Source organism: Nycticebus coucang, chromosome 10 (assembly GCF_027406575.1).
Source record: "Nycticebus coucang isolate mNycCou1 chromosome 10, mNycCou1.pri, whole genome shotgun sequence".
Lineage (NCBI taxonomy): Eukaryota > Metazoa > Chordata > Mammalia > Primates > Lorisidae > Nycticebus > Nycticebus coucang.
In genome coordinates, this window is record NC_069789.1 from 57,300,877 (window position 1) to 57,320,097 (window position 19,221).

The 19,221-nt window shown below is 51.3% G+C and overlaps 1 protein-coding gene across 24 annotated transcripts in view; it reads right to left on the reverse strand.

Annotated features, from left to right (window-relative positions):
* Positions 1-19,221, reverse strand: part of NFASC (neurofascin) — a 184,099-nt gene that overhangs the window by 27,055 nt on the left and 137,823 nt on the right. For 17 of the 24 annotated variants that reach the window (XR_008383086.1, XR_008383085.1, XM_053605709.1 and 14 more), the window contains 9 exons: positions 18,961-19,062; positions 18,466-18,663; positions 17,312-17,382; positions 14,909-15,131; positions 12,598-12,713; positions 10,678-10,882; positions 9,133-9,255; positions 7,887-8,060; positions 5,586-5,600 (listed from right to left, as the gene is read on the reverse strand). Coding sequence is in view for 22 of the 24 variants with exons in the window: in XM_053605709.1 (XP_053461684.1) it covers positions 5,586-5,600; positions 7,887-8,060; positions 9,133-9,255; positions 10,678-10,882; positions 12,598-12,713; positions 14,909-15,131; positions 17,312-17,382; positions 18,466-18,663; positions 18,961-19,062 (1,227 nt within the window). In the remaining 2 variants the exon portion in view is untranslated. The remainder of the gene's footprint in view (positions 1-5,585; positions 5,601-7,886; positions 8,061-9,132; positions 9,256-10,677; positions 10,883-12,597; positions 12,714-14,908; positions 15,132-17,311; positions 17,383-18,465; positions 18,664-18,960; positions 19,063-19,221) is intronic. The other 7 variants (XM_053605712.1, XM_053605711.1, XM_053605710.1 and 4 more) reach the window with 3 other exon arrangements.

The window sequence follows — 19,221 nt, forward strand, 5'->3', positions numbered from 1 at the left end:
AGAGAATGAAGCCCTGTGTGTGTTTCATTTTCTTCTCATGGTCCGTGTGGTTTAAAGCACCCAGCATGCACCCAGCCAAGGTTGAGGATGAGGATGGGAGGGGACACGTGCTGATTGCTCAGACCCCAGGGATGGCACAGAGTCCCAGGCCAAATGCCACCCAGACACCAGTTGGGTCCAGCCCTGGAGCCCCAGCTCCCAGGTGGGCAGGCAGCTGGGCCCTGTCCTATAGGGGCACAGGACAGCCTTCCATACCCAACCATTCACTCCAAAATTACCCTGTTACACCTGCTTGAGCCTGAACAGCCACCCAGACCCAACCACAGAGAGGGGACAATCCCCACTCTGCCTGCGCGTGACTTCCCCCAGTCTCGGACCTTCCTGTTCATTCACCCTCTCCTCCTTTCCTTCCTCTCTCCACTCTTCTCTGCCCAGTGGTGGCCCTGCCTACAATTACCACAACCCACCCTGACTTTTAGTAACTGCCTCTCTAGGAAATGCGGGGTCCTGGCACCCCAAGGCCTTTCTCTTCCTATCAGAGCATGGGAAAGGGGCATTAATGGAGTCACAGTGTGGCCTGGGCTCGGCAACTCCGTCTTCCCAGACCACGGTGGACCCAGAAGTCTTAGTTTGACAGTGAGGCACATACTGGACTTCTTTTCTGCATGCATCTTCATCTGGGGCAGAGAGTGGTTCAGTGGGTTCTGGGCAAACCCTCTCATGTTCCCCATCTTCCATCCAAAGTTACTTCTGACATCAGTCAGCCCCAGAGGGCAAAGTCTATATACATGACAACTTTTTCATAGGCCCTCTTTCCTTCTTTAGAAGAGTCATGGAAGCTAACAATATCCTTACTCTGCAGTTCCAATATTTGCTATGCTAAGAGTGTGACAAAGATGAAGGAAATCAGAGACAGAGCTACCTCATCTCCTTGCACTCCATCTCTGGTGATCTGACCATGGTCCATTTTGTGGTAGGCAGGACCTTATGACATAAGCAGGCAACTAACTACCAAGGAATCCCACCTTGCCTCAAATCTCCAGAAGTTCAAGAAAATCATCTTTCCTGCCCAGTGCCTCCCAGCCCACCCCAGCACAGAAGGGGGCTATGGCAGGAAGGGAGGTCAGAGAGAGACCTGCTAGAGAGCTTTTCTCAGAGGAGGATGAAGTGATCTAAGCCTTCTCAACTAGAGCCTGAAAAACAAAAGCCCTTTTATTCCCCTGGGTCTCCAACATTACAATCCTCCCCAACCCCAGCAGAGAAGGAAGGAATGGTCTTGGGGTCCCAGCCACTTTCCTCTTTGGAAGATCAGAGGTGTGACTGGGCCCCAAGGGTGCTAACCACAAAAGTCACACTGGGCAGCTGACTCTGCCCCATACATTCTGGAGACTTCTGGGCAAGTTCAAAGCTGACAAAGCTATATTCCCTAAACCCTAGTCAACTTACAGACATAGGGAAGCCATGGAAGGGGTGAGGAGTGGGAACAAATCTCTCTGCTCATATTCTTTATTCAGGGATGCATTCAGTCCCAGGTGGCCCCAGGCATGTGAGCTCAGTGCTATAAATGCTCAGCATGAAGAAATTCACTTATATACACACACAGAAAAGCCTGAGACCCAGGAGGCAAAGGTCAGTTCTCTCCCAGGCCTGATCCCTACAGCTGCCAGGGCCATGCTGTTCTGTGCTGCGGGGAGGAACCTGGAGAAATTATTCTGTCCATCTGGCCAGGACGGCTCCCATTTAGTTCCTTTTCAACAGTACATTTCCCAGCAATTTCTGGCAAGAGAAATGTTCACAGGGGTCTCCTTTTCCATGACTACTTAAAAGGTTTCATTAGAAATATTCCCTTTTAGGGCTCAGTACCCATAGCCAAGTGGCTAGGGTGCTAGCCACATACACCAGAGATGGCGGGTTCGAATCCAGCCCGGGGCCCACCAAACAACGACAACTACAACCAAAAAAAAAAAAAAAAAAAAGCTGGGCGTTGTGGTGGGTGCCTATAGTCCCAGCTACTTGGGAAGCTGAGGCAAGAGAATCGCTTAAGCCCAAGAGTTGGAGGTTGCTGTGAGCTGTGATGCCAAGGCACTCTACCCCAGGCAACAGCTTGAGACTGTCTCAAAAAAAAAAAAAGAAAGAAAGAAATACTCCCTTATAGAGGGGAAGGGAGGGTCATGGTGTATGGCATACCTCCTGGAGGCAGGACATAATTATTAGAGGGAATCTTATCTAACAAATGGAGTCAATGTAACCCTAATTCTTTGTGGCCTCGTATGTTCAGAAACACACAACTCGTACCTCCATACATTCCCACAGGGCCACGACCATGCCCATATCTTCCCAGGGCACTCCAGTGAGTAGCCCCTAAAGAGGCAAGGTGGTGGCGTTTTCCTCACCCACCTTGCTGGTCAGAGGTTAGAAATGGCTCTGAGGATGCTTCCACCCTGTGTTGTCCCTTCCCTCTCGTGGTCACTTGTGTCAAATGCAGCAGAAGGGAAGCATTTCTCTCGAATGACGGCTACCTATCTGCTTTCTCTCTGGCTCAGGGTTAGTAACAGGAAGCAAGAGAAGAGAGAGGGAAGGAAGTACTTTCCAGGAGGCCCCCGACAGGGCACCTGCCATGGAAGTGACCATGGAGGGTGTGACCTAGGCTGACTAAAGTCACTGCTAGCCAACCAATGCTGTCTCTGACCCACTCATTAGCTGTGTCTATTATCCCCAGGCTAGACAGGGCCACCCGTGAGACAGGGAGGGCAGAAGAAAGAAAAAAAGGCTCCAAGAGAGGAAGGTATAGAAGAGTCAGGAGAATGAGTTGTCAGAGGGCTAGTAAAGGTGGGGAGAAAGGACAAGTTTTCCATGCAGAAAACTATCCACTGCTTGGGTCAAAGGAAATTCAGATTATTTTGAGTTAGGGGAGAGGACAGAAGGGCTATAAAGCCCAGAAGTGGAATTTACAGAGTGACCACAGGCTAGGCAGACACATTCCTAGGCTAGGATATCATCTCTAGCCACAACAGGAACACCCCGGGGCAGTGCCTGGTGGAGATCACCAGCCTGGCAACTGGAGGGGACGGAGACCCTCTGTTACCTAAGGGAGGTCCCAGGTGGGCTGGAGCTGGAAGCAGCAGGCCCTACCAGGAGGGTGCACGCTAAAGGCACTCCAGCCATGGCCAAAGGTTTTCCACCAGTCTCAGAGAGCACTATGCAGAAGATGGAGAACATTAAGGAGAGATGACTTGTCTCATTCATCTCTCTGTCCCCAAGGAGCTGGACCCTTATCAGAAGCCCACCAGACATTTGCAGATCTAAGCTGAGGCAAAGATGAGGACAGCAGTTCCCAGATATTCCAAGGTGGGAGGTTCAGTCCAAAATGTCCACATGCCCTGTGGCCTACCCTGGCCAAATCACAGATTGTCAGACAGATGGGCAGCAATCCTAAGATATTGCAGATACAGGTGGATGACAGGGATTATCTTCACTGGGTGATATATAAACAGATCCATTCGGGGGGAAAGTGTCCAGGTGTGGAGAGGACAAGAAGAAGAAAGCGGTAGGCTAGACCCCAGGCCTATGTTGAAAACGTGGAGGCTAAGCGCATTGCTTGGCACCTGCATGTTGTGCAGAAGGCTTGTATGCATTTAAAGCTGAGAGCAGCTGATGTTATCAGCACACCTCATTTCAAAAAAGTGCAATCTGCCTCCACCACCATGTCACGTGGCAGCTGGAGCCTAGGAAACACATTTGGTTGATGGACGGAGACCCTGAGCTCATTCTGCATAATATGAAGAGTTTGGATCTTTTCTTTTTTTTTTTTTTTGTAGAGACAGAGTCTCACTTTATAGCCCTCGGTAGAGTGCCGTGGCCTCACACAGCTCACAGCAACCTCCAACTAACTCCTGGGCTTAAGCGATTCTCCTGCCTCAGCCTCCCGAGTAGCTGGGACTACAGGTGCCCGCCACAACACCCGGCTATTTTTTGGTTGCAGTTCAGCTGGGGCCGGGTTTGAACCCGCCACCCTCGGTATATGGGGCCGGCGCCCTACCGACTGAGCCACAGGCGCCGCCCTGGATCTTTTCTAAATAGGATGTGGGGCGTTTGAAATGACACCTCCTACCCACTCACAAGAGGGGCAGTAGAGGCTAGCACAGATGTCCACTAAACAAGGCAGACTCTGCAACCAACCCCACCCAGGTCCCAGAGCACCAGAATGGGGAAGGTAGAGGGGGAGCGGCTTTACTAGCGAGCTGTTAGCTGATGCACCCCTGCATCTCCCCTTAGCCTGCCCCAAGCACCTGTTATAATAGTCACAGTAGAGGTTCTTATGTAAACTTGAAACAGGAAGTCAGAGATACCTCCAGTGTGGCAAGGACAGCTCTCTCCTTGATCCCCTTCACCTTAGAGGGAGTGTTCAGACCCTATGGGGAAGGCACTGGGTCTGACGGGGCTGAGATATCAGGGAGTGGTGGAAAGGACTGGGGAAGGGCAGGACAATGGCAGCTCCCCCCCACAGATATGCCTGGCAAAACATAACGCAAACTGAAGGAAGCAGGGTGTGCAACAGAAATAGAATCAACCTAGGACGAAATGGGACAGAGGAGTGAAGGTGGGGAGGAAACTAAATTGCGCAAGGTGGCGTTATCTTCCTAAGCCAGCCCTCAGTTGCCTCGCCTGGTTCCCAGTCCCCAGCCCTTGCCCACGACCTTTGTTCTGCCAGTGAGAACTTTCCTACTTAATGTAATTGAGGCTCAGAAGTCTAGGAAAAGAACCCTGGGGCCCCCTGCCTAGGTTCTCCAGTTTGGGGGTGGACCGCGAGGACTGGAGAGGAGGATCATGGTTAGCAGGTCATCTCCTAGGCCAGGACCTACCTGCCCGGCTTTTTATTCCTGCTCATGTAGCTACTTCCCAGGCCCTGTGAATGGAGGCTGTTCTTAATGCTAAAGACTTTAAGGAGCTGGATTTTTGAGGTGTGTGGTCACAACCAGCCCACAGTGCCTACTGAGACTCCAGGTCCTGGAGCAGCTGGCCCTGTCCCAGGATATGCTCACTCGTTCTCACTGAGCAGACCCCACGGTAGCGGCATAGCCCGTGCCGGGCCCCCCATGCAACATGCATGGCACATGCACGGCGTGCTCCCGCTCTCAGTGGTGGCGGCTGTCCCTGCTCCTGCTGCAGCATGCCTTCTAGGGCCACAGCTGGCGGCCCAAAGGCTGTGGACACCCTCTCTGCAGGCTGAGATGGTGAGCCTAGGCAAGGGCTCAGGTGGTTCGCGGAAAGTAATCTATTCATCTATTCAGAAAAAACTGCAGCTTCAGAGAGCAGGTCAGGAGGCTGTGTGTGGGGGACCCTTTCTAAGCCATCATCCTTCTCAGCAGGAGGCAGGGACGCAAAGGGGCGGAGAACACGCTTGGTCTCCACTGGTCCCATCCTCCACACACATCCTCCTTGACAGTCTGGCTTCCTGACCACTGAAAGAGCGAGTCTGGAGCACGCTTTCGGCCCAACCTCTGCCTCCTCTCCACCCTGGCTGGGCCGGGCTCCACCTGCCTTGCCCCATGCCATGCCCGTTACCTCCGCTGCTGGTACGATACCTGCGGTTGGAGTCGCTTCAGAACACAGCGCCCAAGATGGCCACAGAGGGGAAGAATGGATGAGAGAGGGAAGAGAAAACAGAGCACAAGTGAAACCACAGGACAAGCAAGCAGAGGGGCTTCTGGCCTAAACCTGAAACAGACGGTGTGGCCAGGTGCCAGCTTTAGCCCCAAGGATGCCAGCTGGCGCTTGGCGGTTCAGGCATGTTTCTGCAGAAGACTTTCTACTTGAGTCTTGGAGACCTTTTTAATAAGTACTGTGTCTACCTTGATTCAAAGACTAGTTGTCCAAGAGGTGGCAGCAAGGACAATTTTCCCAGAACACTATGTTCCCAGCTCTTTCCAGAGCATGCGCTCTGCCTTGGCTGGGTTGGCATGACCACTAAGCAGGTTGGGTGATGCCAGGAGTTGAGGGTATTAAAGGATACCAACCCCAGTCTGTGTCTTTGGGGGAAGGTGCTACGCAGCGTTGGTGTGGCTAGCAGAGGAGGAACTTGTTCAGCTGAACTATGCTGCACCATCTCACCCTTGGAAGGCCCAGGCAGTTTGAAGGATTAGAGCTCAGAAGCCTGTGTCCTGGCATTCTGCTGTCCCAATTCTTTCCCACCAGTTGGACATTATGGAATTAGAAACCCAAGTATGGACTGAGCCCTAAATGGAATTCCTGAATTTTCTTTGGATCCCTAAAAAGAAAGACTCTCTTTGTCTTCTTATTCCCTGGGGCTACAGAACTTTCTCTGTGGTGGTCACTGGGGTTGGACAATGGGGCTTTGTTCTTCTGATGTTCTCTATTGGGGTAGAGGTGGGGAGGGAGAAGAGGTTTCTTTATAATACATTTCCTTACAGAATTCAGTAATCAAGAAAGAGCACCACATCCTGGCCTGGCCTCTGGTAACAGGCATACATTAGTCACTTACCCAAGTCCCCCAGCCCTAATAACTTCCTGAGGGCCCAGGGCATTGGGAGGGACCACCAGGAGGGGAGCATGTTGTGCGACTCCTGGTGTATGAGACCACAGAGGGATGCAGAGGGGACTGCCAGCCTTTCTTCAGCTTCTACGTGGCCCCCTTTTCCCTGCCTCAGGGCTGGCCTGCTGGCAGAGAGGGATGTGGGGCTGCTGCTGAAGCTCTGTTGGGAGCCCAGGGTGAGGGGCAGAGGTAACGGGGCCTGGTAGCCCTGGTGAAGGAAGCACTGATGCTTTCTTGCGTTGGGGTGGTGGTGGTGGTGTGCAGGAAAACCCATCTGGGCCAGGGCCAGCCATGGTATCGAGGTGTCTGGGGAAAGCACTAGACATGGTAACTCTGCTCATACCACCTCTCTGTGGAGTCCTCCCTCACTTAGGCACCGTTAGATATTCTTACCAATGGCTCCCCTTCTGGATGGTGTGAGCTTATTACCTTTGGGTCCCTTATTTTCTGCAGGGTCTGGCACCTCATGTTGTGGGTGCCCAGGAAATGGCTGAAAAGACCATTGCACCTCCAAAAGGACCGAGGGGCCCCACAATTTTCCCAGGTAGTCTGCCGGTATTGAAGCTTTTGTAATCTCACGTCCCTGAGACGTTCCTGAACCTCACACTCCCACTGAAGCCAGCAGGTGCATGGTGAGCCTGGAGCCCCCTCTAGTGGAACCCTCCATCAGATGCAGCTGAAGGATGCCAGGACCTAAGACCCAGAAGTGAACTCGTTTGCTCTATGTGAGGCTGGCTTGGCACATGGCTACTTCCCCCTCCTCTCCACAGCTTGACAACTCACTCAATTCAGGCTTCAAGGAGGGACCACATTCTCTGCTCTACTCATGATCTCAGCAAACAGCTTTAAAATCATGGCAGCTCCCCTACCTCCTTGAAAACACATACCTTTGGGAAAGAAGGCTATCCCCAGAGCTCTCATGGGGCACCCTCAATCACATTCCTGCGTCCCTCGGTAGGTGAACCTTTTCACTATTCTCGGGAGTTCATGAACATATCTACTTCCAGATGCTTTCACTCATCTCTCAACTCATGCTCTCGTCCTTATTCCTCCACAAGAAGGAAAGATGATAGATGTTAAGTTGCTGAGTAAAGAAAGACCAAATGGGGACCCAGGTCTAGTGGCAGCAGCCTAAGGAGATCTGAATTTTCTAGATGCAATGCCTGTACCTACCTCTCAGCACCTAAGATGGGCTCTCTCCCATGGAGGGCTTGAGGATTTGCAGCCTCATTTCCTCTCCATCCTGGGAGGCCAGGTACAGCTCTTGGGGTGGTTCTCTAGGTATCTGAATCAGCTGGGCCTTTGACCCCAGGGGCTGCCGCCAGGTACCTACCTTCATTAGGGAGAGCTGGTGACTCCTCCGTGACTGCTTCCCCAGGGCCCACCTGTGTTTTGGCGCTGAGGGTGAAGCGGTAGCGTGACACGGGATCTGCTCTCTGCACTGTGAACTTGGTCTGATTGGGAGAGAAGTTTTCCACTATCTGCTTTCCTACTTTGGTTCCATTAACTGGGGAAAGATAGTTAAGTGGGATTAAACTTTGGCAACATTTACTGTGACGAGTTATATAATCTGCGGCTGGAAGGAGTGCACCTTCCTGGCTTTGTTGGAAAGGGAAACGGTGGCACCTGCACAGCGATCTGAGAGCCTTGGTTCAAAGGCAGAACTCTGGCAAGAACTCCCTCAGCTCTTTAATTATTTCCCAGCGATAATATTTCCTCACTTAATCTTGTCTCTAGCTCATTTCAAAATTATGTGGCTGATGCTAAAAGATTTGGTTTGTATTTCCCAAGCCCTTTCAACAACAAAACTCTTGAGCTCCTTTCTGCTCTCAAACAGAACTAGGGCAACACCACTAGGGCTTTGGATTGTTAACACCTTCTCTGTGAAAGGCCTATTTAGTAGAGCTCAAAGGGTCAGGTCATGGGATTGATTCACAACAGCACACAAGCACACGGTTGGCTATTAAAATAGTTAACACCACCACACCCGGCCCTTTGAGCTCCCTAATAAGGTACATCACGTACTTTAGAGGCTTAACGCTTTTTTGAATAGAGCGGGACTCCTGTCACTGAATGGTGACAATGAGCTCTGGCAAGGTCTTCCCAACCCAGTCTTCTTTCTGATTTGAGTTGCTCCAGTTACTTGGCAGCTTTGCATACAGCTGCCTTGTCACAAATGGCATCTTGTTAAGGTGTCTCCCAATAGTCTAGAGACTCCTGTGAATATACAGTTTACCCCATAGGATGGAAGCTCTACTGGGTGAGAAACTATCTCTCTTAGACTTGTAGGTATTGGAGACTGTTAGACTATAGGCCATGGTCGTTTCCCTCCTTAGACCAGAGTTGCCTTCATCTCACCCATCAGACTAGAAGCTCCCTGCAGGCAGAGCTGTGTAAGAGGAGCGGGATTGGACGTCATCTGTCTCCCCCATCTAGTGGGGACCTTCCTCAGCCCCTCCACCCCTCTCCAATGTGCTCTGTACCCCATAGTCTTTCTAACTTGACTCCTTAGGAAAAGTGGTGAGAATGGGGTTTCCTATTCTCAGATTACCTAAGAGAAAGAGAAGGGCAGAACGTACAGGGAACGTATCTGAGAGTATATGCAGTCAGGATCCCATTGGGGTGTTCCGGATGGTCCCATTCTAGGTTGATCGTCTCCAGGTTGGGCTGCCGGACTCGGAAACGCCTGGGGGCACTGGGTACTTGGGGAAGGAGGAGAGAGCAGGGGAGATGAGGGGGAGAGGAATGGAGTGGGGAGGATGAGGAAAACACAAAAACAAAGCACAAGTATGAAGGCATTGACCTCCGGGCAACCCCTATGCTGGATGCTGCCACATCAGGACCCGGGAGAACCGTGAGGCGGCCAGAGCTCATTGCCCCATTCACGATGTTGTTTCCCCCAGGTCTGAGGACAAGAATGGCTCAGAGTCTACTGTTTAAATGGGGAAGAAGTATATCAAGTTTTCTGTTAGCAACTACCCTGGGCTCAGCACACGTTAGGTTCTGATCCTGCAAAGAGACCTCCAAATTGGGCAGAGCCATTCCTATGCAGGGAAGCATTTATGGCTGTTTGTACAGAGGCTGCAGCTCCCAATCCTCTGACAAGGATTCTCACCACTGGGTCCAGGCAGCAGGCCCAGGCTTCTGAGCTGAGAATGCGGGGTTCAGGGGCAGGAAGAAAGAAACCCCAGATGGAACACCTGGAGAGGGTGGGAGGGCAGGAGCGATGGGGAGAGGCTGATGAGGAAAATGAAACTGAGGAGGAGGGAAAGACAGGAATAAAGAAAACAAGAGGGAAGAACAAAGGAGAGGAGAAAGGAGGAAGAAGAAAAATGGGGAAAATAACAGTTAAGAAGGGAAGGAGGAGAACAGAAGAGGGCAAAGCAAATGCAAAGCAGATACAAGAAGACTGGCAAAAACAAAGAGGTGAACTGGTAACTCTGCAGGGGTCTGTACCCCAGGACTGGGTCAAACCATACACCTGTGCAGAAGGAAGGGGCTCCATCCGGGCACCCTCTGCAGAGCCACCACACACACAAGCTGACCATCGCAATGAAAGCTTCTTGGTAACGTGGGAGAGAACTATGAAGGTCTTAGGTGCTAGTAAACAAATCAGATGACTCCAGTGGTCAGGCTGGACGTGCTGCCTTCTGCTTTAGGATGTGGTGGGGCAACCCAGGCTCCTGCAGTGCCCTCGGGGGTCAGTCTGCACAACTTGTCTGGATTATGTCAGCAGACTACACAGGTCTTCTCTCTCTCTCTTTTTTTTTTTTAGAGACAGAGTCTCACTTTGTCACCCTTGGTAGAGTGCTGTGGCGTTACAGCTCACAGCAACCTCCAGCTCTTGGGCTTAGGCGATTCTCTTGCCTCAGCCTCCTGAGTAGCTGTGACTACAGGCCACAGGTCTTCTCTTGAGACACAATCTCCCGTCAGGGCAGGTCACCTTGGCAATGGTGCTCTGTGTGGATGGTGGGAGGTGCTCAGTGTGCAGAGCATCAGCTCCTTGAGGCCTCGAAGAGATCACCTGGGCCATCCATGCCGAGCTGTGCTGCAGCTGCTCCAGGCCCTCGGGTGTGTGCCACCCTCGTCCTGCCCCACCCTGAAGAGCTGTGGGCCAGACCTACCTCCTTCCGGGGTGGTGAACTCCTTGGTTTCACTGCGAGGCCCATCACCTCTCCCATTGACCACAACCATCTCCAGCTTGTAGTTACTATAGGGGAAGAGGCGGGATACCACACCACGCAGGCGGTCACCAGAGAAGCTGGCTTGCTGTCTCTTCTGAGACACCCACAGGTTCTTCAGCAAGCTGCTCTCCCTCCAGTAGTAGGCCTTCGGGACAGAGCAGGTGGTGAGGGGCAGGCAGGCAGAGCCGGGTTAGTTGTTAGTGGTGCTGGTAGTGACTGGTCTTTCCTTTGTCTGCTACAGGCTCCAAGTCCCAAATGACCTCATTGGTCCCACACAGGGCGGGGGAGCAGCCTCACAGTTCCCACTCATTAGTTGCTAGTGAATATGAATTTATGGCAAACAAGAAATAGGGCGTTTGGTTCCAATCATCTCTGATCCATGCCACTTCTTTGGGGGACGGGCGAGTCGGCCAAACTTACATCTGAGCTGCTCCATCATGAGACTTATTTCCAAGGTGGGTAGCAGGGTGCTCAGAGAGTCTGTGCCAGAACCATAAATATGAGCCAAGGTCCAGGCATGGAAAGCGCCGCTCTTTGCTCAAAGACCATATCACTCGAGTTAGATTAGTACGGTTTAGATTGGCGGTAGGTAGGCATTGAAAAGTAGTGGGTTACCCCCAGAAGTCTGAATATGAGAAAGGGTTGATTTAATCCTCGGAAGTAAAATGGTTTTTTTCACATTGTTTGAAGACATTTAGGGATGAGATAGACACATGTCCAAGAGAGGGTCACACGTCCAAGTCAGTGGGATGCCGGGCTGCATGGTGGCAGAGCTTGGATAGGACACAACGGCTAGGGAAGGTGGTGTGTTACAGGGGACAGGGCAGTGAGCTTGCCACATGAGGTCTAATTAGTGGTGGGGAAGAAGCCACGGGTCAGGCAGCCACACCAGTGTCATCCAGGCTGCCCTGGCAAGGTAAGGGGGAGTCCAGACTTAGAGGGAGACCCAGTGGAAGCTTTAGCTAGAAAAATCTCCTAGCAGGCAGGTTAAGGGCGCAAGTCCACTGTGGGGCAAGAGCTCATTCAAGTGCATGCATCATTTCACCTTCCCCTGCTTGCCACATCTGCTTCCCAATAAAAGACTGGCTTCTTTTGTTCTGCCCCCAACTGTCTATCACTCAACTCTTGATGACCTCTGTGGTCACACCACCTGCTTTAGTCACAGTTACAGCCTCCCCCACTTGCCAGCCAACTTCTAAAGCTACTCATGAATGAGAGAGCCTTGGAGACCCTGAGTTTTTTCTCCCCTCTTCCCATCTCAGCTCACTCTTTCAAAGATTAGAGATGGTTGAGCAGAAACTGCTCACAGGCAGGGAGGACCAGGAGAAGCCAAGAACCTCGAAAATTCATATTCTGGGTAACCCAGAGTTGGCTGTGACAATAGGGAGGATGTCTGCACCCTTTCAGTGGCCTTGCCTATTGGTTATGGCTTTATGAAACCAGACTGGGTAAGGCAAGAAGCCCAGAAGGGGCCACTGGGTGAGGGGCAGGGTGTAGACCAGCAGTGCCTCAACACTGCTTCTGAAGATGCAGGTGTGCTCCTGTGTGCATTACAAACACCACAGGCCATGCAACCAACCCAAACCACCACCTTCATGTGATCTTTTTTTTTTTTTTTGCTGAGCAGAAAGTCTCAGCATGTATGTTGTAGGATGCATTTGGATTTATTTATATATTGTGCTCCTGGGTATATTTTTGAACAGCTAACCCTAGACATCATCTTCTTGAATCAATTTTGGATCCAATATATATCACCAGGATCCTTCCAAATACCTTATGCCCTACATCGGCTACCCCCTTGCCCTGGTTAGTGAGCTGGGTGGTTAGGTGGAGTTGGGAGCTGGGAGCTGGCTTCCTCACTCGATACTCTCTGAGCTGGCCCTGGACCGTGTCGGGGTAGACGCGGTTCCACTGAAGACTGATGGCTGTGCTGTTCATAACTCGGATTTTAACTTCAGTGGGTGCAGCCCTGGGATCTGCAAGGAGTTGGTACAGAGAGCTGGTTACGTGGGCAGGCTGTTCCCTGGACTCTCAGGGCCCTTCTATCTTATTCTCTGCTGGCCTAGACTTGCATTGCACTAAAGACTCCACGAGAGTAGGGGCTGTCTCCTCCATCATGCTGTACTTGAAAAAGTCGGGAAGGCTCAGGACAAAAGGTGGTAGTCTAGGTGGGAGGGACTCTGCCTACATGTTTGAAGGACAGTTACCTACTACTCTCCTATGCTGGGTAGTTTCCATCTGCCCTTTCATTCTATTCTCTACCCTTCCCTGGCCTGCTCCAAGTCCTGGGATGCTTCCCTCTTTGAACCTCATCAACTGGGCTCCCTTCTTCTCAGGCTTCCAGAGAGGTTTGGCCAATAGGAGGCACAGGAGGAGAGGGAGGGTGGGTATTGCTTCCCCTGGCTTCCTCTTGGCTAGGCTATAGGTTGGCACCTTTTTACACTCTTCTACCCAAGGCCAAGACCAAGGCTCCTGCAGGTGGTCCTTGTAGGCTGTGGTGACTCCTCCACCCCCTGCTCCATCAGGCTGAAGTGGAGTGATGGCTTCCTGCTGCTGCTGGCCCTCAAGTGGGTCACACCCCTTGTTATTTTCCCTCTAATCCCAGTCACACATCACAAATAGTTCCTTTTGAGAGTGCCTCTATTTCTTGCCAACACCTGGCAAGAAACATTACCCACAGATTGAAGACCCTCTCAAGAGTTCAGGAAGGTATTTTGACCCTGTTGCTACCTGGAAAAGGCAGGCCACTTGCTCCCCATAACTTATCCCTGCCCCACTTTTCTTCACTCTCATTCAGAGCTGCGCTGCCCTGACTCCATCAGGGCACAGTCAGCAAGGACAGGTACACACAATGGAAACTGAGAGAAGGGTCCTTGAAGCCCACGACCATATGCTGCTCTTTCACACTTACCATCCAGTGGTCCCCACTGGCCTCCTGTTTGCAAGTGTCCACTACAATGGAGGTGAGGAGTGGGACAGACCCCTCTGCCATCTCCCCCAGGAGTCTAATCCATCATCCCCCAGGAATGTGGGGCCCAGGGCCGAGCCCTCTCTCCTCCCATCTTACCATTGTGAACATGGTGGCCCCAGCACTGTCCATGAGAGTCCATTCCTTCCAACATTGTCCCTCCGCCCTTCCTCTGCTCACTCTATTCTCCTACATGATCACTCCTCAGAACAAACCCAGACCTGATTGCCTTCAACCAGGAGGGGACTCCACTGACCCTCCTGCTTGGCTCAGCAGCCTGTGGATTCATGTGCCGGGGACAGAGAGGCCATCACCATCTGGGAAGCCACATGCATACATCCACATACATGCCCAGGATCCTGCTGCTTTCCTAGTGCCAGCCTCCAAAGACCTTCTCTCTTTATGCCCAATTCTAAGGGCTGGGGGCAGCAGCAGGAATACTGGCAGTAGCTGGTCTGGTGTTCTGGAGACCTGCTACATCCCTCAGGGCTTCCCCTGGGAGCCTGGGGGAGGAGCGTGGCCTGCCCTCCTTCCTGTGGAGTTGTAATTATAGCTCTTTTGGATGGGTCATCCTGAGGTCTTTCTTGCACTAGCATGACCTTGCAGTAAGGTAGCCTGGGGCTCTGAAGGCCAGGGCTCTGTTTCCCCACCTGAATTTACTTATTTATTTATTTTTTTTGTAGAGACAGAGTTTCACTTTATTGCCCTCAGTAGAGTGCCATGGCGTCACACAACTCACAGCAACCTCCAACTCCTGGGCTTAGGCGATTCTCCTGCCTCAGCCTCCCGCGTAGCTGGGACTACAGGCACCCGCCACAACACCCGGCTATTTTTTTGCTGCAGTTTGGCCGGGGCTGGGTTTGAACCCACCACCTCGGTATATGGGGCCAGCGCCCTGCTCACTGAGCCACAGGCGCCGCCCCTGAATTTACTTTTATTATGTTATACTGCCATGGATTTCCCTTTTAGGGCCTCAGTTTTCACATCTGTAAAATGAGTATACTTGACCAGGGGATGACATTCAGTAATTCGAACCACTGCATAAATGATAATATTTCCACTCCTGACGTCATCAGGTGTCTGTCTGCTCCAAATCACTCTAAGGACTTCTCTTTCCTAGGAACTGCTTGTCCCACCCCAAGGTTCCTGGCCTGTGGGGCCCAGCCATGAGGGGCCTGGATGGGGGACAGGGAGGTTACTCACAATCTTCTCCAGAGTAACCAATGACAGTGTCTGGCTCCGGGCCCTTCCCAAAGTCATTTTCGGCCTGGACCCGGATCTCATAGGGCACGTAGACAGGGGTCTGCCCCACCAGGTAGCGAGAGCCCCACACTGTGGCATTGTTCCAGGCTTCGCGAGTCTCTCTCCGCCGCCACTTGACAATGTAGCGCAGGTTGGGGCCAAAGGCAGAGGTGGCATTCATGGGCTGGCAGAGAGAGAAACGGGGGTGGGGGTGGGGGTTGCAGAGGCCACAGGTGAGGAGTGAGGGCCCACAGCTTGCCCTCTCTGTGCCAGGCACCCCCTTCCAGGTCTGCCTAACACCAGCCAGCCCCTCGCAGGGTAGGGAAGAACACATCCTCTTCCCCCATGAGTCCCTCAAAGCCCAGAGTCCCGTGAACCCAGCAGCAAGCACTTTCAGTGATGAAGACTTCACCCAAGACCTAGTTACTGTGGCTCCAAGAGCCACCACATTCGTAGGTGCAAAGGGAGTGAAAACTTTATTTTCAACAGAAAATAAACAGAACAGAACCACTTTCGGGCCTGGTGCAGTGGCTCATGCCTATAATCCTAGCACTCTGGGAGGCTGAGGAGGGTGGATCGCTTGAGCTCAAGACCAGCCTCAGCAAAAGCAAGACCTCATCTTTACTAAAAATAGAAAAACTAGCAGCCAGGCATTGTGGCAGGCACCTGTAGTCTCAGCTACTTGGGAGGCTGAGGCAAGGGGATCTTTTGAGTCCAAGAGTGTGAGGTTGCTCTGAGCTATGATGCCCCAGCACTTACCCAAGGCAAAAGAGTGAGATTCTGCATCACAAAACAAACAAACGGAACAGAACTCCTTCCTATGACACAAGCAACAATAAAATAAAAGGACAATGGTGTAATTTCCAAAGTCAGATGGGATGAGTTTTGGTTAACCATAGCACTCCTCCTGCCAATGAACTCAAATTCCAGAGCTAACTTTTTTTTTTTCTCAAGGCAGAGTCTCACCTTGTCGCCCTTGGTACAGTGCCCTGGCATTGTAGCTCATGGCAACCTTAAACTCTTGGACTCAAGCAATTCTCTTGTCTCAGCCTCTCAAGCAGCTGGGACTATCGGTGCCTGCCACAACGCCCAGCTATTTTGTTTTTTAGAGACCAGGTCTTGCTCTGACTCAGGCTGGTCTCAAACCTGTGAGCTCAGGCAATCCACCTGCCTTGGCCTCCCAGAGTGTTAGGATTACAGGTGTGAGCCACTGCGCCCAGCCCCTAGAACTGACTTTAGTTCTACTGATTCTGTGTATCTGTCCTTTCCACAAATCACAGTTCTTTAAAGGTGCGTCCATTTCTGTTTGTTATCTTCCAAGGTCCTCGCCCTGGAATCAGTTCTTTGGGAGCTGCCATGTAAAGCCATGGACAGGCTGCCTTGAATCTGGGCTCAGCCCAGTTGCTGCTGCTCTGTTTGGGCAAGGCTATGTGGTGAGACCAGGCCCTCAGAGAGACAGGGGTGGTTGTGATTTCACTCATTGCTATCTCCTCGTTGCCATTCCTTGGGGGCAGCGGCCCAGAAATGTTAGTACTTTATTGGCTGCATTTGCCTCTCTCGGATTTGGAAGTGGTTTGGAAAAAAACACTGTCATTTGGAGACATACCCCAATTTTGGTTTAGAAAATCTGGTCATTGAGCCAAGATGAAGATGGAATCTTACAATCCCATCTGGAGGGAGTCTTTAGAGTCACTGAGTCCATTCCCTGAAATAAAGAAAGGTCTGCACTGGATCTGTCTTAGGGGCTTGTCTTTCCTCCATCCCCAACACTCCCCAGTGAAAGGACCTCAGAACACATCACAGACTGGTATGTTGCAGGGGTCCTCAAACGGGGGCCAGTTCACTGTCCCTCAGACCGTTGGAGGGCTGGACTATAGTTAAAAAAAAAAACACAACTGTGAACAAATTCCTATGCACACTGCACATACCTTATTTTGAAGTAAAAAAACAAAACAGGAACAAATACAATCACACCGCCTCATGTGGCCCGCGGGCCGTGGTTTGAGGACCCCTGACCCTAGACCTTTCCTAAAGTCTAACCTGAATCCCTCCTTCTTCAGCAAAAGTCCATTTGATTTTGCTGCATTCTCCATGTATTCTGCCTGGCTGGCAGTCCTTGGAACTGGGTCACCTCTGCTCCTCTCTCTTTTCTGAAATCATGCACTTAGACATTTGTCCTGTTTGGTTTCTGGATGCCCATGGCAGAGAGGAGCTTGGTTTTGTATAGAGGAATGTCCACCACGACCAGCCAGCCAGTCTGAAGCACACTGTGGCTTTGGGGAGTCTGTGGCATAAAGGGAAGGCTCCTGGGTGCACACTGCCTGGCGAGCAGATCCCTGGAGGGCCAGAGTCATGGCCTCTTACCGTCCATGTGATCTCCATGTTGTTCTTTCTGGTCCCCTCTCCCTTCACGTCACTAGGATTGGACTCAGGGGCTGAAACCCAAACAGACACAAAGTTTAAGTCCAACTTATGCCTCGTGAGGGCACGGTGAGCAATCTCTCTCCTCCTACCTGATGGGTCCCTTCTCTGCCCTTTTTCTCAGTTTCTATATGCATACTACGTCCCATGTGTGACTGAACTCACACTGCCTTTTTCTCATGTGTGTGATGTCTCTTTCTAGCTAAGCCATAAACTCCCAGAGCAGAACTCATTTTTTTGAATTTTAATCCCTTACCAGAGGCTTTCCACACTGGGGGTGGTCAGTAAGCCAACTCAATGTGGATCATCCCCTTCGTAGATCAGCCACTAAACATGTTTCATATCAGACAGGTTTATCCCTAGCATTTAACATTCTGGGGAGCATCTCCACCCTCTATGGGCTGGTATGATTTCAGAAATCTAAACATTACCCAAGTATATTAGGAAAAGAAATCATTTTCATTTTTATTTTTTGAGACAGAGTCTCACTATGTCACCCTCAGTGGAGTGCTATGGAGTCACAACTCACAGCAACCTCAAACTCTTTGGCTTAAGCTATTCTCTTGTCTCAGCCTCCCAAGTAGCTGGGACTAAAGGCACCCACCACAATGCCCAGCTATTTTTTTGTTGCAGTTGTTATTATTGTTTAGCAGGCCCGGGCTGGGTTTGAACCTGCTGCCCTGGGTATATGTGGCCAGCGCCCTACCCACTGAGCTACAGGCGCCGTCCAGGAAAAGAAATCTAATGTAACATCAGATTATATATTTCTGCTGCATATCTTTGTGATAGCTCTTTCCTTTAAAGCAAATAATCAAGAATTATTAATAATATTAGTACTAATTAAAATGGCAGTTAACATTTGTTGTGTACTTGCTATATGCTAGGCATCATGATAACTAATGGACATGCATTTTCAATTTTTTATGACAGTGCCATAATGTAGGCGTCATTACTATTCTCTGCTTTGCAATCAAGAGGCTGAGGTTTGGCAAAGTTAATTAACTTGTCTGCATTCATGTGGCTGGGAACTGGGGGAATTCAGTTTGAGTTCAGGTGCCTGGTTCCAGAGCTTCCTCTGACAGCCCTCAAGTACTCACGTGCTCCACTGGTTCGGTAGCGCTCAGATGGGAGGCTGGGGTGGCTACTCCCAACCTCATTGATAGCAATGACCCGGAACTGGTAGTTGACATATGGTGACAGCCGGAGGACGGCTGAGTTGACACTTCCTGGGAACTTGGAATGGTCATGCCAGACACCTGGTTGGAACTGGTCCTCTTCAAACTGGACGACATAGTCTGAGTGGGCAGGGAAGACAGATCTGTTTTAGGAGCTGAGTTAGCAGCATTCTTCTTTAAAAGCACTTCCTCATGGGGTCTATCAACCTCCCTCACGTAGACAAAGGCACAGGCAGAATTCTTCCTAAGACACAGGAAGGGAAACCAAGACCTCTGTGCATCCTGAGAATAGCCCTGGACACACATCAAGTGATGCGGAAGTGGGACCAGAAACCAAGGAAGGCCTTTGGTTCAAGATTGTTACTATTCAGGGTTACCGTCTTTTCTGGTTTTGGAGCTCAGGGGCCCTGTGCTGACCTGTGATGGGGCTGTTGTTATCATCCCCTGGGATCCAGGTCAGCCGTACACTCCTTTCAGCCAGGTCGGTGAGCTCTAGGTCCCGGGGCCTGTCTGGCCGTCCTGGCAGCAGAGGGAGAAGACACCACGCAGGGCTCCTGAGTTAGAGCTGGTTTGGCCTCGTGCTGGCCCTTACCCTGGACAGGTCCCTGTGCAGCTTAGGTCTTTACTACCAGCACGATCTAACCCCAGCCTGCCCTGTGAGGTGAGCACAAGGCCACC